Below are 25,619 nucleotides of genomic sequence, written 5' to 3'. Positions count from 1 at the left end.
GGGAAAGCATGACTGGAGTCGGTCAGAGATGCATAACGCCAGAAGAAGGTCGAATGATCCTCGATGACATCCACTCGGGGACCTGTGGTCACCATGCGTCCTCTCAGGCCATCGTGGCTAAAGCATACCGAGCCGGATTCTATTGGCCATGAGCAAATGAAATGGCGAAAGATATAGTTGACAGATGTGAAGGCTGCCAGTTTTACTCTGACATGTCTCACAAGCCAGTGTCGGCCCTGAAGACCATTCCCCTCGTCTGGCCCTTTGCTGTTTGGGGATTGGATATGGTTGGACCACTGAGAACTGGTAAGAGCGGATTCACTCATGTGCTCGTAGCAGTCGACAAGTTTACCAAATGGATCGAAGCTAAACCTATCAAGAATCTTGAAGCCAGCACCGATGTTAGTTTTATCAGAGAATTGACATGCAGATATGGATTTCCACACAACATCATCACTGACAATGGGTCGAACTTTGATTCTGATGAGTTTAGAGCTTTTTGCGCTTCTCAAGGCACACGAGTCGACTATGCTTCAATCGCTCACCCGTAGTCGAACGGACAAGCAGAAAGAGCGAATGGCCTAATTCTCAAAGGACTGAAACCCCGACTGATGCGTGATCTCAAACACGCAGCAGGCGCTTGGGTCGATGAACTTCCGTCAGTTCTTTGGGGTTTGAGAACAACTCCCAATTGGTCGACTGGACGAACTCCTTTCTTTTTGGTCTATGGAGCCGAAGCTGTTCTGCCAAGTGACCTGCTCCACAATGCACCCCGAGTCGAGCTCTTCTCCGAAGAGGAAGCAGAGCAGGCCCGGCAAGATTCAGTCGATCTCTTAGAGGAAGAAAGAGAGATGGCCTTGATTCGGTCGACCATTTATCAGCAAGATTTGCGTCGATTCCACGCCAGAAACGTGAGGGGTCGAACCTTTCAAGAAGGAGACCTGGTTCTTCGAGTGGATCAAAAGAAACCACACAAGCTCGCCCCGGCTTGGGAAGGTCCCTTCATCATCACCAAAGTTCTCCACAATGGAGCATACCATCTTTACAGCGTTGAGCATCAGAAGGACGAGCCACGGGCCTGGAACGCGGAGCTGCTTCGCCCCTTTTATACTTAAGCACTCGTTCGAATAAAATGTAATAAGAAGTACATTTGCAATTTGTTCGTCAAAGACAAGAGCTTTGCGGTCTTATCGCATGATTGTTGTTGTTTCTATTTACCTCCGAAATCCCCCAGTGGGTGGGCTTAGCCGCAAATCCGTTTCTCCTAAGTTAGAAAGAAAATCCTACCAAGTGATGAGCAAGCCTCTCACTCGGGAGGCTTAGCCGCGAATTCGTTTCGCCTAAGCTTGAAAGAAAATCCTACCGAGTGGTGAGCAATCCTCCCACTCGGGGGCTTAGCTGTAGTCCAGTACTTGCCTAAGTTTGTAAAATCCCACCGAGTGGTGAGTGTCGGTGTCAAAACCGGCGGATCTCGGGTAGGGGGTCCCGAACTGTGCGTCTAGGCCGGATGGTAACAGGAGGCAAGGGACACGAAGTTTTACCCAGGTTCAGGCCCTCTTGATGGAGGTAAAACCCTACGTCCTGCTTGATTAATATTGATAATATGGGTAGTACAAGAGTAGATCTACCACGAGATCAAGGAGGCTAAACCCTAGAAGCTAGCCTAAGGTATGATTGTTGTTATGTATGTTGTACCGACTAGCCTGGCCCTGGTTTATATAATGCACCAAAGGCCTAGGTTAATAAGAGTCCTAGCCGAATACGCCGGTGGGGAGAAGTCCTTGTCTTGATCGCCAAGTCTTTGTGGAATCTTCCTTGTATGCGGCAGCTGTCCGAACTAGCCCATGAGTATACGGCCATGGGGGGCCTCGGCCCAATCTAATAGATCGGGAGACGACGTGGTGAGTACCCCCTAGTCCAGGACACCATCAGTAGCCCCCTGAACCAGTCTTCAAGTTAGGGACGCTCCTCGATTCTTCCAAACTGTTCTTCATCTTCGGTCGTCGGTCTTGAAAACTGGTTCAACAAATCTTCTTTATCTTCGATCTTGAGGATCGCCGAAATGCATTCGACGAGTTTACACGTCGGGTATCCGAGGAGCCCCTTTAAGTTTCCGGCCTTTACCAATGCCTTGTTATTTTTATGCCACACCTCGGGTTTGAAGTTGTTCCCGGGAGGCAGTGTCCTCTTGCGTCCGAGCTCTAACGCCGGACTGCATTCGAGGTATCTTTTGCGGTCGAGCACCAATGCCGGACCGCTTCCGAGCTCCAACGCCGAAATGTATCCGAGCTCCAACGCCGTACTATGTCCAAGCTCTAACGCCGGACTGTATCCGAGCTCCAACGCCGGACTATATCCGAGCTCCAACGCCAAACAGTGTCCCAGCTCCAACGTCGGACTATATCCGAGGTGTCATATCACCTTGGTTCAAAAAATTTGAAGGAGTTTAGCCGAGCTTAATGCCGGAAATGCCCTCTATGGAGCCAGCAACTAGCGCCCGAGCTTTATGCCGGGCTGCTTCCGAGGTGGTGCACCACCCCGAATGTGGGCCGATTTCTGTGAATATTTTTTATTGGTGCAATTTATTCCCTGCCGAGATATATAGGCAGTAGCCCTCAAGGTGTGTATCGGTCTAAAACCCGAGATGCACCTGAAGGATGACGTAAGACCGCTCATCCCAGTAGCCACTGAGACTCAGGTTGATTTGTAAAATCGGCCTGAGGATCAATTCCAAGCTCGGCAGAATACTTCGGGACACTAAAGCGGCGTGCTCAGTCCTCAAGACTCAGGTTGGGTGCGGCCGACCATCCTGAGGATCAAAATATCCTCGGAACTATATTGCACATAAAATTTTCTGCATTGGACAAGCAATGCAGTAGCCCCCGAGACACTGGTCGTGTGGTAACACCAGATCAGGGGATCAATGTGCCCCTTTAATATTTGTAAATAATAAGCCCGAAGCCCAGTAGCCCCTGAGCCTTAATGCGGGCACGGGTGGCCGAATTAAGGATCAATATCCATAGTAAAATCACAAATTATGTGTAATGACTCTATGTATCCAAGTACTTTACGTCATTAATGCTCGGATCCGCATTGTACAAAACTTTGTTGACCGACCATCGGCTTCCACCTCCTCGGCCAGTAGCCGAGGAGTGTTTGTCCTACTTTATAAAGCCTTTATGAGGGCAAAGATTTACAACAAACAAGGCAATCTGGCCATACGGTTTTATAAACAAAGGTACGCAGAGAGTTATATTACTGTTTAACAGAAGAAATGTCTTCCAAAGAAAATAGTCCCGCTATCGGTTCCTTTCTTTGGGTTGTCATGCTAAGCATGATCATTAAACCTCAGCTCTAATGTAAGAGCAAAATATTGAGGATTTAGTTTGGGAGGCCAGTTAATAGCCCCCGGTAGTGTTCGGCGACAGTCGGGGTCAAGCCGTAAACACTTCGGCCAATGTTATGAACGGCCCATCATTTAACATAGTCATCGGATCGCTGACCAGTTTACGCTTATTGTGAAAGTCAGTTTTCGGCTTTCTCCACTGAGGTGCTTAACCATGTGAGCTGGAAGCACAATCGCAGTGGTTCTCCCTTTGCACGCCTAGCCGAACAAAACGGAACGTAGGAAGCAAGTGCAGGAGCCGGGCAACCCAACTATTGACCGAAGACACAATTCGAAACCGATGCATATATAGCAATATCTGAGAATGTTTTTGCCGAATCCCTAAAGGTGTCCGGCGTTGCACTGCGAGACTAATGCTGGAAAAGCACAAATAGTTTAAAAGTGCCAAAAAGCTTGGAAAACCAAGAAACGTCAGTAAAAACATGACGTCCGAACAATATCAAGTGTTCGGTGCCAATCCGAAAGTTGGTCTTAGAAAAAAGAAGTGCTTCTGTCGTGCTTTAACATGATACATCCTATCTCAAGACTTCGAGCGGGTCAGCCTACGGCTTCAACCTCCTATCCCGAGGGCGGAGTACTTCTCATCAGGCCAGTTTAGCAAACTAAACTCTAGCGGCTTTGAGAGAGAAATTAGGCTCCCCGGCTAGTGACCGCACACTCGTGTCGAAAAAAGGAGTGATAAATAATAATAATAAAACTTTGCAACGACTAAGAAGAAGAACACTTATTATAAAACGGCTCAAATAAACTTAAGAGCCCCCAAGTGACTTGGGTAGAAGAATGATTGCATGTACCGAAGTACTTATATCATATCTATGTTCAACCGAACTTTAAACGCGTCTTAACCGACCGTCAGCTTCTCCCTCTTCGGTCAAGGACCGAAAAGTGTTATGTACTCCATCGGTCGAGAATATCGACGGTGTTTCCAATAACCAGGCAATCAGGCCATAAGGCTGTAACAGACAAAGCGCGCTCAGGGAACTTATGCTATATTACCGTGAAGTGTAAGAAGCATCTTCGAAGAAAATAGTACCCCCACCGATACCTTTCTTCGGTGCTCATTGTTATTATGAGACTTGTGCAATAGATTTTTTGTACTCATGAGTTCCGTTGTGTGCCGACCATCATTGAAAACTATAAGAGCGCTAGCTTTCGGCTTCACCCAGTCTGAGGTCCGGCTCGGGCGACCCGATCGTGACAATCGCAGAGGTGCTCCCTTTACTCCCTAGCCGAACAATCGGGAACGTAGGGGTAAACACAGGAGCGAGGCAACCCAGCTTGCAAATCGCTTAAGTCAATATGGTGCATATTGTGGCGTAATACACGAACAAGGAACGAAGCCGTACAAGTATAATCATATGCAAGTGGAAAAGCTTCATGAAGGAAGCCCCCAAATGAATTGGGTATTTGAATTTATGCGTCACAAACAAAGTTTGGACAAGGAAATTTTTTACAAGCAACTTTTTTCCAAAAAAGTATAATGCTTGGTCGAACCGAACACAAGTTAGAAATTAAAGCTTTGAGCATGAAAGCGACTTAGCTGGTTAATGTGTTCGGTATTGATGACGCGGTCCGAGCTTGATGCGGGGCAAGGTTCCATCCCCAAGCTGGTCCCGAGGTGGCGGAGCGGAGAGCTCGACACGCCGAAGTGGTGACATAGCACGGTCAATGCAGACCGGCAGAGTGACGCCGAAGTCCCCGGATCATTTTCCTGTGCACAAAAAATAGTGCAAACCGGAGATAATAGTAATAATGATAATTAAAAAAATGTTGCATAATAAATAATTTATGCAAAGTGAGGAATAGAAGAAATATGGCCTGGCGCCGAAGTCAATGTCGATGCAGGGCGTCGGCGTGATGTAGTAAAGGCGTGGCAAAGCCTGAATTCACAGGTCGGTCCGAGCTCCGGATGCGGCGTTCGCCGGACTATGTACGGAAACTGATCGAACCACCACGCGACCGTCGTTAATGCGGTCACCATTTGATAGACCTGTGTACATATCATGGACAAACCAGAGTAATAATTCCTTGGGAAAAATGAACCCAAACAAGCAAAAAATACTGGGATTAATAGCACCTGGTTTATTTGTTGTAGCAATCCGAAGGAAGGTGATTCCCAAAATTGGGACTCGCTCCGCACACCCATTGCCTGATGGGCGATAAAACGACGGCATGGCAATGCTGGTAAAGGTTGACTCGCCGAGGCAAAGCCCTCGCCCAGCTAACGTGACGGAGCTGGTCGGCTAGTGACGCCGAAGTGTCCGAAGTAGGTTGATGAAGAGATGGCGAAGCCCCCGGTCCAGCCGAGATGTCGAAGCCTCGACGTCAGCCGATGAGTCGAAGTAGGTCGGCGTGATGGACACCAGCTTGAAGAAGCAATAGTGCGGCCCTATCGATGCAGGTCGTGACGTGGTCGATGCCGGCTTGATGAAGCGACCGTGCGGCGATGCCGGTATGCCCGCTCCGTGTAATCCGTGGGGCGGCGATGTTGATGATGATTTATCCTTCGCGATGCCGGACTCTTGTTCGGCTTGCCGAGATGATGATCCGAAGAAGTTGAGCTCGGCTAAAGTGACGACGTGTCTAGCGCAGGTCGGCAGCCGTGGAGTAATATTGCCGGACTGGTTTGACACCAGCATGATGTTGAAGATCATGTTCAAAAGATCTTAAAGTTAGTGGGATGTGTTCGGGAACAAAACACAATACCCCATACAAAACTTCCTTCAAAAGGGATGTCCGAAATCCCGTTCATAAAAAAGATGAACTCGGGTCGGATTCGTTTTCGCGCAGAAAACAGATCCGAAAAGTGATGCACTAATCGGAAGGTTCCCGGAGTTTGGACGGTCGGATCGAGCTGAAATTTTGAGAGGTGGTAGATATAGGAATTCCGCAGCCGATCAATGGTTGGATCTTCCAAAGGACGTCCGAGCTAGAAGCTGGACACCACGCCCTAAACTCATCCAAATTCCCATCCAGATTTGACAGGGCTCCGGTATATCGTGGATTGCCAGAGATTCCTCCATCGGAACTCGACGAAATTTTCTAGGGTTGTTACAGACTCAATTCCGCACAATTCCACCAAAGCGATCGTCAAAGCGATACTCGAGGAGGTGGTGGCGGCAGATACGAGTTCGCTGTCCAAAAAAACAGCACGGTCGCTTGAGGGCAATGTTGACGTTGAGCCCCCGAGCTCCATAGATGATTCCTCCGTGATCTTGATAGAGATCGGAGTTGATGTTTGATGAAGGCCCTCATCCGAACATGGTGATCCGAACACGGGGCGCAATTCTTGGTCGAACCAAGGTGACCAGTCGAACTAGTGACGAAGATGCCAAAGTCGCAGTTGATCTGCAGGCGAGCCATCGATCCTTTTGTCGATCACACAGCGGAACTCTCAATGAAAGCACCAATGTCGGTGTCAAAACCGGCGAATCTTGGGTAGGGGGCCCCAACTGTGCGTCTAGGCCGGATGGTAACAAGAGGCAAGGGACACAAAGTTTTACCCAGGTTTGGGCCCTCTTGATGGAGGTAAAACCCTACGTCCTGCTTGATTAATATTGATAATATGGGTAGTACAAGAGTAGATCTACCACGAGATCAAGGAGGCTAAACCCTAGAAGCTAGCCTATGGTATGATTGTTGTTCTGTATGTTGTATCGACTAGCCTGGCCCTGGTTTATATAATGCACCAGAGGCCTAGGTTAAAAAGAGTCCTAGCCGAATACGCCGGTGGGGAGAAGTCTTTGTCTTGATCGCCAAGTCTTTGTGGAATCTTCCTTGTATGCGACAGCTGTCCGAACTGGCCCATGAGTATACGGCCATGGGGGGCCTCGGCCCAATCTAATAGATCGGGAGACGACGTGGTGAGTACCCCCTAGTCCAGGACAACGTCAGTGAGCAATCCTCCCACTCGGGGGCTTAGCTGCAGTCCAGTACTCGCCTAAGTTTGTAAAATCCTACCGAGTGGTGAGCAATCCTCCCACTCGTGGGCTTAGCTGCAGTCCAGTACTCGCCTAAGTTTGTAAAATCCTACCGAGTGGTGAGCAATCCTCCCACTCGGGGGCTTAGCTACAGTCCAGTACTCGCCTAAGTTTGTAAAATCCTACCGAGTGGTGAGCAATCCTCCCACTCGGGGGCTTAGCTGCAGTCCAGTACTTGCCTAAGTTTGTAAAATCCTACCGAGTGGTGAGCAATCCTCCCACTCGGGGGCTTAGCTGCAGTCCAGTACTCGCCTAAGTTTGTAAAATCCTACCGAGTGGTGAGCAATCCTCCCACTCGGGGGCTTAGCTGCAGTCCAGTACTCGCCTAAGTTTGTAAAATCCTACCGAGTGATGAGCAATCCTCCCACTCGGGGGCTTAACTGCAGTACAGTACTCGCCTAAGTTTGTAAAATCCTACCGAGTGGTGATCAATCCTCCCACTTGGGGGCTTAGCTGCAGTCCAGTACTCGCCTAAGTTTGTAAAATCCTACTGAGTGGTGAGCAATCCTCCCACTCGTAGGCTTAGCTGCAGTCCAGTACTCGCCTAAGTTTGTAAAATCTTACCGAGTGGTGAGCAATCCTCCCACTCGGGGGCTTAGCCGCAGTCGAGTACTCGCCTAAGTTCGAAACACATCCCTATCCGCAAGGACGACGAGGTGTAGGTCGACTGCAACCTTCTCCTTCAGAACTACGCCGCAAGTACAATATGTGCTCCATCCCTATCCGCAAGGATGACGAGGTGCAGGTCGACTACAACCTTCTCCTTCGGAGCTACACCACAAGTACAATGTGCGCTCCATCCCTATCCGCAAGGACGACGAGGTGCAGGTCGACTGCAACCTTCTCCTTCGGAGCTACGCCACAAGTACAATGCGCGCTCCATCCCTATCCGCAAGGACGATGAGGTGCAGATCGACTGCAACCTTCTCCTTCGGAGCTACGCCACAAGTGCAACGTGCACTCCATCCCTATCTGCAAGGACGACAAGGTGCAGGTCGACTGCAATGCGTGCTCCATCCCTATTCACAAGGACGATGAAGTGCAGGTCGACTGGAGTCACCACCTCAGAGCTACATCTCAAGCACAAAGATTATTCCGAGCAAAGAACAAAGTCCACTTAAAGGCAAAACGCAAGCATATTCGGAAATAAACCCAATTCGGATAAATCCTAAAGATCCAAGCAGCAAATAAAAAGTATTCGAGCATCAAGCCCGAAGGAGTTTAACGGTTACAACAATCACTCGGCATTCCGAGGCAAATTTAAGACATATTCAAGTCTCATAAGTTTGTTCATTCGGTAGGAGGAGGGCTGGCAGGTTCGACGAATTCGTCCAAGTCGATTCCATCCGCAATCCGAGTGGCAGCAGTGACGAAAGTCTTCATAAAGGACTGGAAGTCATGCCTATTGGTGTTGGCGACCTTGATCGCCGCCAGCTTGTCTTCACGAGCTTCCTTGCAGTGGACTCACATCAAGGACATCGCCACGTCAGCACCACACCGGGCAGAGGACTTCTTCCATTCTTGCACTCGGTCAGGGATCTCGTCGAGTCGAGCCATCAGAGATTCCGGGTCATTTTGAAGCATCGGCTTTGGCCAGAGCAATGAGTCGACTCGTGAGACTGCCACCTTCGGACGCGCGAGGTAACTTGTGACGCTAGCGACACGAGACTCCAGTCGGAGCACGTTCATGGCAGTTTCGTCGCAAACTGGAGAAGCGATAGGGTCTAGACCCGTCTCGACCTTTCCGGTTTCCTCGTCAAAGTTTGATAGAATTCTACAGTCAAAAAATTGGTGAGTCGACCAGTCAGGATTCATTTGCAAACATCAACACAGTCAGTTTAAAAGGAGTACATTCCAGCATAAGATAGAGCTTCTTGGCAAGAGTCCTCAGATAAGCTTCCGTATCATTCCTCTTGTGGACCACAGACTCCAGCTTTTCATTCAGGACAAGTTTATCCTTCTTCAGACGAGTCACTTCTCGGTTAGATTCATTGAGGCAAGACTTCAGCTTGTTCACCTCCCCTTCCAGCGCTCCGACAGAAGCCAGCTTCTGGTCTGCAAGGGCAGTTTTATCTTGGGCTTCCTTCTGCGCAGCTGCGAGGTCCGAGTCCTTCTTCTCCAGAGCCAACTTCATTTTCTCTGCAAAAGAAGCAATCATATCAAACAAGAGTTCGAAGAAATATTTTAAAAAGACGGTCGACGTGAACAGACGACAGGCAGTTACCTTCCATACCAGTAGCTTCATCTTGAGCTTTCTTCAGATTCTGTTGGGCCAGCTCCAAGTCGAGGTTCAGTTGCCTCTGCTTCTCCTCAAGTTCAGCAAACTTGGAAATGAGAGTACAAGATTTCTCCAGGAGGCAAAAGACGTGTCAATCGACAAGATCAAAGGTTATTTACTTTCGAGTGAATAAAACTTAAAGAGTTCACTTAGACCCCAGCCGACTGCACGCAGTCGACTGCTGTCTCGGGGACTACACTCAGCGGGTGCACTTGGTGTGCCCCCGCTGATTCAGACCCGACTCGACCGGTCCGCCTGGGTCAAGTAAAAAAAACTATTCAGACCCTAGTCGACTGCCAGCAGTCGACCGCGGTCTCGGGGACTACACCCAGTGGGTGCACTTGACGTGCTCCCACCGATTTGAATCTCATTCGACCGGTCCGCCTGGGTCGAATGGAAGAAAAGAAAAGAAAAAGAACTCAGACTCCAGTCGACTGCGGTCTCGGGGACTACACCCAGTGGGTGCACTTAGCGTGCCCCCACCGGTTCAGATCCTACTCTCCCAGACCGAGCGGAAGAGCGCAAATACCAAAAACAACAAAACGCCTAGTGGGTGTACAGATTCGACGCAAACAATAAGAGATTGTATGGAAGAAAATATTTCGGGTAGCATATCCTGATAGAACAAGGTCAGTCGAAAGTTTACTCACCTGGACATTGGCCCGGAGAGCAGCGCTGGCATCGTAAGCAGCCTGGCTATTCTCGTGCACCGTCTTCATCCGCTCCATCATCACGTTAGCCTGACGGATGGCTTCCGCAGCCGCATCTAACTGGTTTTCCTGAACGGGGTAGCTGGTGAAGAAGAGGGCAGACGACCCAGGTGCGGCAGCTACGAGCTCCGGGGCGTGAGATTGGACGACTGAAGGAGTCACTGGCACAGTCGATGGTGCAGGGCGCTCACTCGACAAGGGTACAACGAAGGTTACAGAGGCCCCGCCCGCGTCTTCAGATTGACGGATGGTTGGTGTTGTCGTTGGTCCCTACTGAGACGCCTTACCAACCGCTACCTTTTTGTTCTTTTTGGGCCTAGGAGCCACATCTTCATCGTCATCTGGGAGATCGATGACATTGGGTGGAGCTGCAGAGAAGATCAGTCAACCCCAAGTGAACCGCTAGAATTCAATCGACCGAGTAATCAAGAACAAGATCATAAGAGTTTTTACCTGGGTTGGAGGTAACTTCATCTTCCATCTCCTCGTCTCGGTACTGGTAGGAAGAGGTTCCTGATGTAGCAGCACTGCAAATGTCCGCACTCAGTCGGTTAATTTCTGTTGCTCGAGTCAACAAAAAGAACAGGTCAGATGATTACCCGGAGATGGTGGGGACGGTCACTTTGATTCTGGGCAAAGCCTTCGGTAGTTTGGAGGAGGTGGCCTTCGATGCTTTTGGCGCAGGAGGCGACACAATGTTGAGCTACTTCGGAGCCTTCTCAATCGGTGCTGGGGAAGACGTCCGGGGGCGCTTCGAAGATTGTCCAGTCGGCGTGGTCGCCAGGGCCGGGGTGCTCGCCGGGTCGTGAGCGTGCTTGGATCTTCTCTCTCTCTGCGAGGAGGCGAGTCGACCTCTTCGTCATCACTCGAGTCGTCACTCTCCTCGTCCTCCTCTGCATCCGAGTGCCACTCGCCACTCTCGCCCCCGCTCGCTCCTTCCTCGACGTCTTGCCCCTGCACTCCATTGGGCATCGAGTACATATCAATGACAGCCTGAAAGGGCAATGAGCAAAAGAAAGACAATCGACCATCAACAAGGTGTCACACAGTGAATCAAGAAGATACTTGACAAAGCAGAGTCATACCTGTTCCGGCTGGCGCAAGTGGTCGAATGGAATCACCCTCCTAGACCCCCTGGGATTGTCTTTGTTGCCGGTGATTCCCCTCAGCCACTTCTCCACCATGTCTTCGCTGACGTCTTCCGGGTGGATCCGAGTGGAGTCCTCGAGTCCCGAGTACATCCACATCGGATGGTCACGGGCCTGAAGCGGTTGGATGCGTCGACTGAGAAAGACCTCCAGCAGGTCCATCCCAGTCACCCCGTCGCGGACAAGTTGGACGACCTGCTTGACCAATGCCTTGACCTGTGCCTTCTCTTCAGGGATCACCCTCAAGGAGGAGGGCTTCTCCACTCGAGCCAGGGAAAAGGGGGGAAGTCTAGTCGACTGACCCGGGGTCGGCTGGACCTTATAGTAAAACCAAGTCGACTGCCAGCCCCGGACCGAGTCAGGAAGGATCATCGCTGGGAAGGTACTCTTGTTCCTCATCTGGATCCCAAGGCCCCCGCACATCTGGATCACGTGCGTCCTCTCATCACTCGGGTTGGCCTTCTTGACCGACTGGGAGCGACACATGAATATTTGTTTGAAGAGACCCCAGTGCGGTCGACAGCCCAAGAAATTTTCGCACATTGACACAAAAGCAGCCAGATAAACTATGGTATTTGGAGTGAAGTGGTGGAGTTGAGCCCCGAAGAAGTTCAAAAAGCCACGGAAGAAAGGATGGGGAGGCAAAGAAAACCCGCGGTCGACGTGAGTGGCGAGGAGAACGCACTCACCCTCCCACGGTTGCGGCTCGGTCTCATTCCCGGGAAGCCGCACCGATTCGTGGGGGACCAGTCCCCCCTCCACCAGGTCGTCGAGGTCATCCTAGCTAATCATCGAGCGGATCCAGTCGCCCTGGATCCAGCCCGGCGGCAGGCCAGATCTTGACGAGGACCCGCCCCGGCTGGTCCTCTTGCCCTTCGCCTTCGCGGTCGCCTTCTTCGCGCGCTCCAACACCACCATCTTCTCTTTTCCCATGGCGGCGGATCAAGTCCGAGCGAGGTTACGACACCGAGAGCGGAAGCGGGCGCAGCGGAGAAGTCTGAGGATGAAGAAAGAGAACGGGAGCGCACTGTTCAAAAGCCCGGTCCGGTGCCTTTTATAAGGTCATTCCGAGACGATCTAAACAAATCCCGCAACAGTCGCGCGCGTGATACATGGCGAAAAAGGTGGTGCGGGGATCGAGGCGACCTGCCTAATCCGCCCCGATTACCACGGCCTCGCCCGTCCGGTGCGCTTCCCAAAATTCGAACCCCGCAAAATCCGCGGAGAGCAGAGCAGCTCGCCAGACTGAAAACATCCTCCACATCATCATTCGGAACTTTACCGTGAAAGTTCACTCGACAAAAACCAAGAATGGACCAAGGCGACTGAAAAAGAAGTTGATGTTATCCCCTTAGTTCATTGACCCAGAGCAAGATATACTCATGGCATGAAGAATGAGTCGGAAGTGTTCTCAACTCCTTCCTCACTCAAACCCTGATCCATTCGGGGGCTAATGATGAAGCTATGTACCTAGGGTAGGGTCATGGATCTGATCAAGATACCCTCCCCAAGGACATCTCTAAAAGAACTAGAAGCAGTCGAAGAAAAATCATCTTCGACTCGACCATAAAGCCATATTCCACTCGACTATCTTGAAGACACTCGACCATATGAACAACCACTTGACTACCAGGAGATTAAGAGCCACTCACTCTGCAACGGTCGGTATTTAAGTCATAGCTTTAATGGTCATTTATGTACTTTATTACAGGCGTTACCAGTAACGTCCCTACCTTTATGCGCCTTAAACCCTTTGTAACTGAGGGCGGGAGGGGTCCGGCGAACTCTATATAAGCCACCCCCTCCTTATGGACAAGGGTTCACACCCCCTGTAACTCACACGCATATAATCCAGTCGACCGCCTCCGGGCTCCGAGACGTAGGGCTGTTACTTCCTCCGAGAAGGGCCTGAACTCGTAAAACTCGCGTGTACAACTCCTCCATAGCTAAGATCTTGCCTCTACATACCTACCCCCCATTCTACTGTCAGACTTAGAACCACGACAGCGTCCTTGGCGGCCTTCTTGTCGGCTTCAGCTTTCTAGATGGCGGCACGTTCGGCGTCGGTGGACATGGTGATGATCGATGAAGGCGACGCGGACGTAGAGGAAGTAGACGATCGGAAGCGAGCAGTCACGTAATCGCTGCCCAAAAACCTATTCGCCCCTCACCCCGTACAGGAACCAGAAGGGCGTGGTTTCGGAGACCTGCTCTTCCGTCGACCGTGTACGCGGCGGACGGGATGGAGTCACCGCGGCAGCAGTAGCAAGGGAACGACGATGGGCTTGCACGTGGAGCAGATGTGACCTGTTCGTGGCCGCTAGGGTTGGGAGACACCGCACACTTATATAGGTGCAGCCGCGTGGAGAGACGTCTCAGATCAATACCTCCAATTGCCTTTTGAATGTTGTCTTTGTCTCATATATACATTTTCCATTTTGTTCTTCACCTGTTGCATCATATACTTTGAGGGTTGGGTTGTCCAACGTATGCATATACTTACCATTTTGTTGTTCACAAGTTCCAGCGCAGCCATGTCCATCTTAATGTAGATATTGAATGATATGCATAGTGTCACAACAAGTTGTGTTTGTTAGTTGTAAGATCTTTGTTGTATGGGGTTCACTATCTCCATATATTATTTGAATACCAATTTTTTGGGGCCATTACCTCCATGTACTGTGTTGCTAAGATTGCTGCACGCATTGACTATACCATGGCACGAGGGTATCAACTTTTCTTAGTGGCAGTAAACATATATAATACGCGCAAATAAAGTTGATGATGTGTTATAGTAACTAAGAAAATGTTGGCATACACATCATCTTTCCAAAGTAAAACAGTATAGTCACTGAGAAAAAATTGGCATACATCACCATCTTTTCAAATGAATCTGAAGATGTGCAATTTCAATTTCACTGAGAAAAAATCCGAGTTCATGACAGCCCACGACCCGACGTCTCAGATCGTGGCCCAGCTGTCAGAAACTCTTCATTAGTGACTGGCAAAAATAAGCGTGTAGCCGCGCGGCGGAGGAGGAGCGCGCGAGGGTCTCTTCTCTTCTCAAGCTCCAATAGCATGTGAAAGAACATTCCTTATAAGGAGGTCCAACTCCTCTTCCACTTCCGGGGTGGGACTAAACTTCCCACCTCCACCTTTTTTTTTGAGAAATCACTTCCCAACTCCACCTAGTGCCAATAAACCCACATGGGCCCTTAGAGATTTTCAGAAATTGCTATATGGGCATAAAGCCCATCTCAAATTTCAGCATGTAGTCTATAGCGGAATCTCTAAAAAGACTTAGGTGGTGTTTGGTTCTCTAGTCCTAGGACTTTTTCTAGTCCCAACTAAAAAGTCCCTAGTTCCTAAAAAGTCTCTCTTTGTTTGTTTGCAGAGACTAAAAAGTTCCTAGTCCCTTCCTAGAGGTTACTAAATGACCATGTTGCCCCTGGTATATAGAAAAATAACAATCAAACAACACCATGTGGTGGCGGGCAATGGGTGCATGGAGGGGCATTGTTGAAAAAGTCCCAAAAAGTCCCCAAAAGACTCTTCTTGAGAGTTTTCTTCATTTAGTCCCAAATGCCTAGTTTAGTCCCTAAAAAGTCCTTCCCGTTTGGTAAAAAAGTCTCTAAGAGGGACTTTTTCTAGTCCCTACACAAAAAAATTCCTGGAAACAAACACCCCCTTATTATATTTAGGAACGGGGAGAGTATATTTCATTAATCTTATGAATGATTAAAGTTTGGCTCAAAATATTAGAAGCCTTAATAAATCTGGACGGAGGTAGTAACAGTATAACTCTGCCTTGTCTTATGTCCCGGACGCATTGGAATAACTGTGTGCGATGTGATCTCAGACAGGGGCGGAGCCAGTAGGGGGGCGAGCGGGGGCCAGACCCCCCCTATGGATCGGCCACCCCCATGGATTTTTAGCGGGGGCTAATACTAATCTTCTGTGTAATTGTTACTTAGTACCTCACCCATTAGCAAAGTATAGGCCTTTTCTCTGTGCGTCTCAACATTGTTGGCTGGCCCAAGCCCAAAACAAATGGTTCCCGTGAGTGAATTAGACGCATCAATCCAATCACGTGATTCACGCGATCGATCGAAGACCATATGTAATACAGGCATCTACACGTACAGCCGTTCGTTTCCATTCTGTGTCGTTTGACCTAACCACGCTCCAACTGATCTCTTGTCGCCGCCGCCGCCGCCCACGACAGGCTAGGGCTTAATCAAGCGTTGACGTCGGCCATCATCGCCATGCTAGGGAATAGGCGCACACTATCTTTCGGAAGCGCGAATCCTTTCATGCTTCGTCGAGCAACGTTGACCATCGATGGTTACCACATGCCTGTGGTCTACGGAAACAACGATCATCCGTTATGACGAGCAGATGGGACGAGCTGGGCCTTAATTCCATACTCTAGCTAGGTATGCATTCTTGCAACTTGGTCACTTTTTTTCAAATACAACGCATATTGGTTCTAGATGCTTAAGTATGTCCGTTGTCGATTGATTTTCCATGCAAAACTATATGAATGCAAGCTAAATCCTGCTATTTAGTTAGACAATGATCGGTCATGTTTGTAAACATACATATGATGATAATGTTCCGTACCAACGTACTTTATGCTGTATTTCAGAATAATATGATTACCAACTTCATCTACATGGCGTGCATGTGGAGTTGTTCAATACTATAAGCTATAGCTAGACCTGCACCGACAGCAAGTAATATCGGGATTAAAACTCTTATGTAGTTTGTGAGACAAAATATTTTTCGCCTTCATTGTTGTCTCGCCCCCCCCTATGCCTAAATCCTGGCTTCGCCCCTGATCTCAGATTCCTATACGGGTCAATAGTTCAATTAATTCCATCGATATCTGTACCCAAGCTGGATAAAATCGCTAGGCAATGCCATCGTCGGTGTCTCCTGCACACCGCAGCTCCTGCTCGGCGTTGACCGCTTTGGCGGCCGCGAGCTCCTTGCTTTTGCCCCACAGAAACGCATAGAGGCCGACGACGACGAGCGCCGCTCCCATCACGCCGCCGAGGTAGACGTCGGTTCCGAGCATGACGGCGTCGACGGCGGTGGTGGCGACGAGCGACAGGGAGTTGAACATGGGAGGGTACACCGGGCCGCGGCGCTCCACCGCCCACGACACGAGCACGAACGTGACGCCTGTGTTGAACACCCCGGAGTAGACCACCGTGGCCAGCTGCAGGTCCCAGCGCAGCGTCCACGTGCGCGCCCATCCATGTCCGTCGCCGGCAGGGGCGAGGACGACCGCCATGGCCGCGGCCACGGCAGACTGCAGGCTGCCCGCGGCGCACGTGAGCGCCGTGGCCCAGTACCGGGACGGGAACACCTTGGTGACCTTGGCCTGCACGACGAACCAGAGCGCGTAGCTGACGCAGCTCCCGTACAGGAACAGCGTGCCGACGGCCATGTCGCGGCCGCCGTGGGGCGAGGCGACGTCGGGGTTGGCGTGGGAGGACTGCCGGAGGTGCGGCAGCAGGAGATGGGTGCCCTTGCAGAGGGTGACGACCATGGTGCCGGCCACGCCCACGACAGCTCCGAGGAGCTTCATCCTACTGGCCCAAGCGACGAGGGAGAGGCGCTCGGCTCGGAGCGCAACGGCGATGATGAAGGTAGCGATGGGGATGAGGTAGAGGAAGTTGACGGCGTAGGCGGCGCTGGTGGCCCGCAGGCCGCAGTAGTACAGCCCCATCGCCAGCAGCACTCTACAAAACGTATACATATATAAGCTTGCGAGAGGAATATTAATATAAATTAAAAATAATTAAGAATGAGTTTATGCACAATATGTACGCCTCTGTACATCTCAATTCCAGTTATACGTACTCCCTCCGTCCGAAAATACTTGTCATCAAAATGGATAAAAAGTGATGTATCTGAAACTAAAATATCTTTAGATAAATCTCCTTTTATGCATTTGGATGACAAGTATTTCCGGACGAAGGTAGTGCTAATTAGCCTACAAAAATGTCTTACATTTCGAGATGAAGGTATTACTTTTCTTCTACTCAGAACAAGATTATGCTTTTTCCCTTGAAAACATGATGTATTTTTTTCTTCAGATTTGCTGTTTAATTATAACTAAGGTGACTTGTGTCTTTGCAGAAGTTTGCAAACGGGCAAATCACAAATGCATTTCTAAATATAGAACTGCTGGCTGCGCAAAATACAAGCTAGCTACTACTAGTTGTAAGAATAGATTTTTTGTTAGGGGTAGTTGTAAGAATAGATTGGGAGTGGTTGTAGTGCGAACCCGAGCGTTGCGTTGAGGGAAATCCAGCCCAGCACTCGCGGGTTCACCTTCTTCCACATCTCCCTGCAACAATTTATTTAATTAATTACCATAAAAAAAACAATTAGGCAGGAACTTATTAATCAGTGCAAGAAGAACAAGCTAGCTAGGCAGCTAGAGAAATGACCAGGACACACCAGAAAAATGGATGCATGGGATACTGTTCGTTCCATATACTGCATGCATGCATCGACGGGAAGAGACGTTATCTCGGTTACTATTAATTACCATCTCGGTTATTCGCAGCAGTAAAATTTACTAGCATCGCAGTCATTAGAAGTACGTGGTACTACTAATTTCTTGTGCTCTCACAAGAGTAGGTGTGGCTTTCCAAATTGACACACAGACAGATCTCGTTCGATTAGCAGTACAGTTGGCGTGTTTAGCGCTAGCTAGCTGTCAGGACACTCACCCAACTAATCAAAGCACAGACCAACTGATCCTTGTCCGAACTTTCCAATTCTGTCAAGTGTTTGTCTGGTACATTTCGCCACAAAAAGGCGTTTGTCTTGTGCACACACTATTAAGCAGTAGGGCAGGAGTATACATCATTTTCCAAATCGGGGAAGAGTGGTACAATTAATTAGCAATAATGATACACCTACAAAGATCTACAAAGGTTTGCATAACCTTCCAAACTTATTTTCTCTCTCTCCCCTGATTTTAAGTGGGATGAACCCCCTCATCCCCATATTAACAATTATAATCCTTCACATAAGTTTGTACGTAAAATCTTCAAGTAAACCTTTGTACTTCCAGTGCGTGCGGCCAGCAGTTACCGGTCATGTTCCTACTACTATGTGCATGCATGCATGATCACGGCCGTCCATCCATTGATCAGCACAAATGGAGAGGGTTTCATGCGTGCGTGTAGTGTATGTCTAGCGCTGTCACGAAAACTACCTAATTTATACGTAATGGCCCCAAAGTTAACAAAGGTTGTCGAATTTGCTAGTTGTAGCCAAATGTGTATCAATGTCAAAAGTTGTATTTCCTCCGTCTCATAATGTAAGAGCGTTGAGACAGAGGGAGTACTAATTTTATAGTACAATCTCTGTAACATTTACAGAGGGAGTACATGAACACACGCAATACTTCCGGTGCGTGCGGCTACGTGTTTGCTAATTAAATAGATTGGGTGAATAATATCTATATATGACCCAGACCATCTTATTAACACGGCAACTAATTAATCGGCCGGCGCGGGTCAAATATATGTCGATCCGAACGTTCGTCACTCGAGCTAGCTACATGGTCGGCGTCGCATGCATAGCATAGCATAGAGAATTAATTAGCTAATAAATAACCAGTATACTGAAACAAAATACATACGGAGTACAAAAGACGGTTCATGCATGAATGATTGGATGACGCATGGAAATATACAGTTTGGGGCGGACGCGGCGAACACGCATGGTGAGAGGGATGAAAATTTCCTGGTCATCGACTTTACATCCGATCTGATCATAAACGGCAGAGGAGATCACCAAATTTTGGATTCGATCTAGCACCTCATTTATATGCGAGAGCTCCTTGGTGTCAAGGGCCTAGCTATAAGTCGGGCTAATGTGAAATAGTTTGTTTGGGCCACTTGATGCAGGCCCGTCATCTCGGCCGCTCAGGGCCGACCCCTGGTCAACAAGCGGAGAAGCTGCATCAAAGGCCGCTGACGGGTCTGAGGACAAGTTCGGATCAAGGCCGTCATCCTAGGAGGTAGGGGTTAGGTTGGCGGTGGTGACCACCAGATCTATCTACAGGGTTGGTTCCATCAGGAGGTCGGATTCGCTGTTCCAGAGTTCCTACGTCGGAGGGATCTTTGAGCCGATCTAAGATCTGTCCTGAGAGGACTAGATCACTTCAGGCGTTCGTGATGTACTCCAGGCTTCCAAACATGATGACCTGGTTTAGGGCGAAGTTCTCAAAACGGCCCAAGCGGCCGGTCATATCAGCGTGCAACATGATGCTACCAAAGGCGAAAAGCTGGTCGGGGACAAAGATGTCACCGCAACCAATACTGCTATCAATCTACAAGCGAGCCATCAATCCTTGGCGATCCAACAATGAGCTCTCAATGAAAGCATCAATGTCGGTGTCAAAATTGGTAGATCTCGGGTAGGGGGCCTGAGCTATGAGATTGGATCGATGGGTAACAGGAGACAAGGGACACAATGTTTTTACCCAGCTCTGGGACCTCTCGAAGAGGTAAAAACCTACGTCCTGCTCTTGTTTATATTGTGGATGTATCAAAGTACAGAGTTGATCTACCTCGAGATCATAAGTTGTGGACTAAACCCTAAGGGTAATGGTGACGATGATCAATGTGTCTCTACGGACTAAACCCTTCAGCTTATATAAACACCAGTGGTATCTAAGGTTGCACATGGTCGGTTGCCATCTAGGGGTTACACGTTGATCGTAATAGATATACTTGGAGTACACACCAAGTCCTCAATGAAGCCCGATATGCTAACGCCATAGGTTAGAAGCCTCCAGAGTCCTTCCTCATCAACGGGCTGTCAGTCCGGCCCATGGACTAGACTAGCTAGGCCAGGACACCGCCAGCTACTTACGAGGACATAGAATCCTCTAGCAATCTAGCGTCTGGTAGTATACGTCAAGTCTTTTGGATCTTCTTTTTATGTTTCATGTGCTGCTCGATGCGGCCCAAGATGGTACCGACAAGGGGTCCTCAACCCGGCCCACTAGGCAAGGAGTTGACATGGTGAGAGACCCCTTAGCCGGGACACCGCACCAGCAGAAATAAACAATTTTTACCTTGATGGCATTTCATCAACCAGTTGGTGGCCACATACGATGATGGCAACGACGGTCGGTCGTGCCGGACGAGCGGGCGTAGGGGTGGCCGGAGACAGGGTACAAGACGTTGGCGAGAATGAGGCGTCGGAGCCTTCTTCTTCTTCTTCTTCTTCTTCTTCTTCTTCTTCTTCTTCTTCTTCTTCTTCTTCTTTTCGTTGGCCTCCTGCTCAACGAGCACCATCGCGGTTGCCGACAGTTGGAGCAGCGGGAGGACTACCAATTGTCGCCCGATGTCGTTTGTGGCCTTGCTACCGGCCTTTGTTGCCGGTGTGGTTGCCCGAAAGAGGTTTTTGTTTCCCAACCTTATTTTGTACAGGCGGCGGCGTGTGGGTCATTTTTGATGATGTCGTGTCAGCGATGGCTGGCGGGGTGGCAGAAGGATCTTGCAGTTCCATTCCGACCAAAATCGAAGGCATCAGTGTTGGCAGCGGAAGCGGGCAGAAAGTGGTGGCCGTTTGGGCGGGAAGGGAGAGGATCTGGAGTTTTACTTTGAGAGGGATTGGTTAAGTATATTTGAGAGAGTTGGCTACCTTTTGCCACGAATTGTTATTTTTTGTTTCCACCTCTAACAGTTTGAAAGATTATTTATGTGCGGTTAGAGAAGCAAAACGAGGAATCATAAGTTTGTTTTTAGAGGCGTGCTACGTGTCGGCCCGCAGTGAGCCATCGGATGTGTTGATGCAAGTTGTATATATCGTTCCTCTTGCAACAAGTCTTTTGTTACAAAATCGTTATTTCTTTAATTTTCTTTAATAAGACCTTTGTTGCAAAACATTCTCTTCTCTATTTTTCGGCAATAAGAGCCATGTTAGAAAACCTTTTCTTCTCTAAATTTCTGCAACAAGACCCATATTACACAAACCTCTTCTTCTTCTTCTTCTTCTTCTTCTTCTTCTTCTTCTTCAATTTTCTCCAACAAAACCCTTATTGCAAATGTTACAAACGCATATCCACCGCATCTAAATTTCTACAACAAGATCCATGTTGCAAAAACTGAAAAACATCTCTGACCACGTCATGCACTTGCGCAGTCATCATTTGTTGTCATCGTTCTGCAACACCACCGTTGTTGCAGAGATAAAATGAGGAAGAAGACGTTGTGCCGTAGGCCACGTATTGAGTAAGGGAGGTGGCGAACGCCCCACGCTTAATCGGACGGCAGATTTCCCTTGATTTTTTTAGCATCATAAACTTTATTCATCAAATGATAGCCATATCATTTACATAATGGTGAAAAATAAAGTCAAGGATGACAGTTTCCATACTTCAGACTTGCCAGAACTAATATAATATTTTGCTAAATCACCCATGACCGAATTGGCCTCTCTACTACGGAGATCAAAAGTGATACTAGCAAACTTCGGTGCCATGAGGAGCACTCGGCTATGATTGGTACGCATGCTCCCATATCTCTACTACTATTATTTATTTTTATTTACATTAAATAAACAAACAAGAACTTTCTTAAATGCACCCCACCATTAGTCCCACAACACCGCATGAACCAATCAGTACCACACGATTAGGCCCACAACTCTCAATCTAACCGTTATTATTAATGTAATACTTTTATGGTGTACACTTAACAATTTCCAACGACTGGAAATTGCAGGTCCCGCATCCGCAAACAAATCCCCATAATCACGGGAGGCACGCAAAAAATAAATCACCCACCCCTCGGATAATCAGGCAACGATCTCTTGTAATCACGCACCCTCGGTTAAACTTCAAAAGGAAAATCGCTCATCCCCGCGGTCCCTCCTAGCCACCGCCGTGCCACCCAGGGTGCAGGAGCCGCCGCGCCCCCGGCCTCGTGCCGCCCGCAGCATGCCGCGCCGCCGTGCCACGAGGGAGCAGGAGCCGTCGTGACCTTGGAATCCCGATGTGCCGTCCACAGCGTGCTGCGCGCGCCGCCGCCGAGGGAGCAAGGAGCCGCCACCGCCGCCCTTCACCGCCTCTGTGATGTCCCGAGCAGCAACTCGAGAATCACAGGACGAAGTGAGGTAATGGGAAGGGGATTGACCGAGAACGAAGGAGCTTGAGCAGCTCAGTTCATTCATTAATTCAATAATACATCTGGATACATGGTTGGCTTATAAGTATGCCAGGACACACACTGCCCTCCGGGCCTCACTCCTTATACACCAAGTCTACAGACTGACGGGTCATGTACCCAGGACATGACACTTCCCCACCGTCGAAATTGTGCTAGTCTCAAGTGCAATACTCTAGTGAAGCTGGCCTCGGCAACTACAAACCATGAAGTCACCAGAATAGCATGACCATCGAGAATGTTGAAATATGTAACGTAGGGTGTTTGGCGTGTGTGAGTTGTAATCTGATCTGGGTTAGTTCGGCTTGGTCTCCATCGTACATAATATTGTGTAGGTTGTTGTAAAACGTGGAGACCAAGCTAGCTACATCCAGATCGTATCTCCTGTAAACTCCTCGGCCTTTGAGCCCTTTATAACACGCAGCGCGTCCCTGCAGGTTGCATACGCTTCCACCAGATTTTGTATGGTATCAGAGCCACGTCTCTTCCTCATCTACGAACATGTCGCATAGCTCATCGTCCTCCTCGGTAGCCCTCCCCAACCCCTTCAGCGACCAAGTCACGAAGAAGTTAACCCGTGATAACTTCCTGCCATGGAAGACTCAGGTGCTGCCCTCGATCCGTGGTGCCAATCTGATGGGATACCTTGATGGCACACGAGCGGCTCCGACAGAGGAGATTGATCAAACCCAGGCGGACAAGACCGTTGCCAAGGCGCCAAACCCAGAGTACTTGGCGTGGGTGTCTTGGGATCAGCAGATCCTTGGCTACCTGTTCCGTTCCCTCTCCCGTGATGTCCTACTGCAAGTGATGGACAAAACCACCTCATGCGGCTTGTGGGAGGCGATCGAGGAGATGTTCTCATCGCAGTCTCGCGCCCGTGTCATCCAGCTTCGGACGCAGCTCACCAACACCAAGAAGGGAGACTTGTCTGCCTCCGCCTAGTTCACGAAGATGAAGGGTTTGGCGGATGAACTTGCTGCAGCGGGCAAGAAGATGGACGAAGATGATCTAATCTCACAAATTCTTGCAGGTTTAGATGCAGACTACAACCCTCTCGTACAGGCAATCTCCACCAACAACGCCACCATGCCAAGCACGCTCCCTGCCCTCTTCTCTCATCTCCTTGTGGCGGAGGGACGGCTGGAAGCACGGAACGTCTAGTACTCGGTGAACCTCGCTGCAAAAGGAGGCTGCAACAGCAACTACACCAACTACGGCAACCGTGGCGCGCCCCCAAACTACTCCAACAACAGCCGCAATGGGGGCAGCTACTCCAACAGCAACAACCGCGGTGATGGCCGTGATAGCCGAGGCGGCTACTCGCCCAATCACTACCAGCAGCAACACCATGGTGGCGGCTCCTCCAACTTCTCCAGCAATAAGAACACCGTTGTGTGTCAGATTTGTGGCTAGGAGGGCCATGATGCATACAACTGTTGGAACAGGTTCAAGAAAAACTACAAGAGGAAAGAAAAATCCGCCAATGCAGCGGCTACCTCCTATGGTGTTGATACCAATTGGTATCTTGACCTGGACAAGCTTACTGTTCGTGAACGCTACACCGGCCATGAACAAGTCCACGCAGCAAACGGGATAGGTATGGAAATTGCACATGTTGGTCATTCTCAGATTCATACCCATGATCGTCCCATTCATCTTAAAAATTTCTTGCATGTCCCAAGTTCCACAAAAAATTAATTTCTGCTCACAAACTTGCTCATGACAACAATACTTCCCTTGAAATTTACCCGGAGTTCTTTTCTATCAAGGAACAGGGAACGGGGAGAACGCTGCTGCGCACTCGGAGTAGGGGTGTCCTTTATCCTCTAGGTCATACACCATCCATCCATCAAAAGCATGCTCTCGGGGTGTCGTCTTCTCGGTGGCATGGACGCTTAGAGCATCCTTTGTTCACCATAGTCGATCAAGTTGTCAAGAAACATAGTCTTCCTGTGTCAAATAAAAGTCATGAGTCTGTTTGTGACGCCTGTCAAAAGGCAAAAAGTCATCAACTTCCGTATCCTCGGTCTACTAGTGTCTCAAGTGCTCCTTTAGAGCTCATATTTTCGGATGTTTGGGGTCCTGCTGTTCCTTCTGTTGGAAGGTTTACCTATTATGTTAGCTTTATTGATGACTTCAGTAAATTTACACGGATCTATTTGATAAAGCACCAGTCTGATGTCTTTCAGAAATTTCATGATTTCCAACAACGCGTTGAACGCTTGTTTGATAGAAAAATTCTTGCCATCCAAATAGATTGGGGTGGCGAGTATCGCAAGTTAAATTCCTTTTTTGAGCGCATTGGCATTTCGCATCATGTTTCGTGCCCCCATGCACATCAACAAAACGGTTCTGCTGAACGCAAACACAGACACATAGTTGAAGTTGGTCTTGCCTTACTTGCCCATGCATCTATACCCTTGAAATTCTAGGATGAAGCTTTTACTACAGCAGTATATTTGATAATAGTCTTCCTAGTAAAGTTATCCAATCACAAACACCTTTAGAGCGCCTCTTCAATCTTCAACCAGACTATACTTTTTTCCGTGTCTTTGGGTGTGCTGTTTGGCCCAATCTTCGTCCTTCCAATAAACATAATATAATGCCCCGAGGCCGATACTCCAGATGCCTTCCTTTTATTTTAGTTGTTGACGTGTGTTTATTATGTTTGTTGCATTATCATAATTGTTCTGCATATTTCATTCATATATGTTTATGCCATGATCATGTTGAGTGCCTTGACATATTTGCCTCTTGCTTCATGAACACCATTGGTTTCATTGCATTGTGCCTTTTGTCTTTTTGCATTTCATCATAATCACCATGCGCATCACATTCTTCATGATGTTGTCTTGCTCTATGCATGTTGCATGTGACCAAACCCCTT

The 25,619-nt window shown here is 48.9% G+C and overlaps 1 protein-coding gene and 1 pseudogene across 1 annotated transcript; one reads left to right on the top strand and one right to left on the bottom strand.

The window, feature by feature from the left end:
• Window positions 1–15,557: 15,557 nt before the first annotated feature.
• LOC123129690 (WAT1-related protein At5g64700-like) lies at window positions 15,558–23,222 on the bottom strand. Its single transcript, XM_044549756.1, has 3 exons — window positions 23,098–23,222; window positions 17,821–17,883; window positions 15,558–17,272 (listed from the first exon to the last, which is right to left on the bottom strand). The coding sequence occupies exons 1-3, from the start codon at window positions 23,220–23,222 to the stop codon at window positions 16,435–16,437; spliced, it is 1,026 nt and encodes a 341-aa protein (XP_044405691.1). The 3' UTR covers window positions 15,558–16,434.
• A 500-nt stretch (window positions 23,223–23,722) lies between these two features.
• On the top strand, window positions 23,723–23,806 carry LOC123132818 (uncharacterized; annotated as a pseudogene).
• Window positions 23,807–25,619: the final 1,813 nt, after the last annotated feature.

Source organism: Triticum aestivum, chromosome 6A, assembly GCF_018294505.1.
Source record: "Triticum aestivum cultivar Chinese Spring chromosome 6A, IWGSC CS RefSeq v2.1, whole genome shotgun sequence".
NCBI lineage: Eukaryota > Viridiplantae > Streptophyta > Magnoliopsida > Poales > Poaceae > Triticum > Triticum aestivum.
This window is presented reverse-complemented; position numbering and strand designations above follow the sequence as displayed.

Bases quoted from the DNA above. Each gene is read 5' to 3' on its own strand.
- LOC123129690 (XM_044549756.1), bottom strand. From the start codon at position 23,222: ATGAGGAAGAGACGTGGCTCTGATACCATACAAAATCTGGTGGAAGCG. The intron at 17,884-23,097 runs GTAGCTAGCTTG...AAATTGTTGCAG, and splicing joins ACAGGAGATACGATCTGGAT to GGAGATGTGGAAGAAGGTGA. The intron at 17,273-17,820 runs GTTCGCACTACA...TACGTTTTGTAG, and splicing joins TCCCTCAACGCAACGCTCGG to AGTGCTGCTGGCGATGGGGC.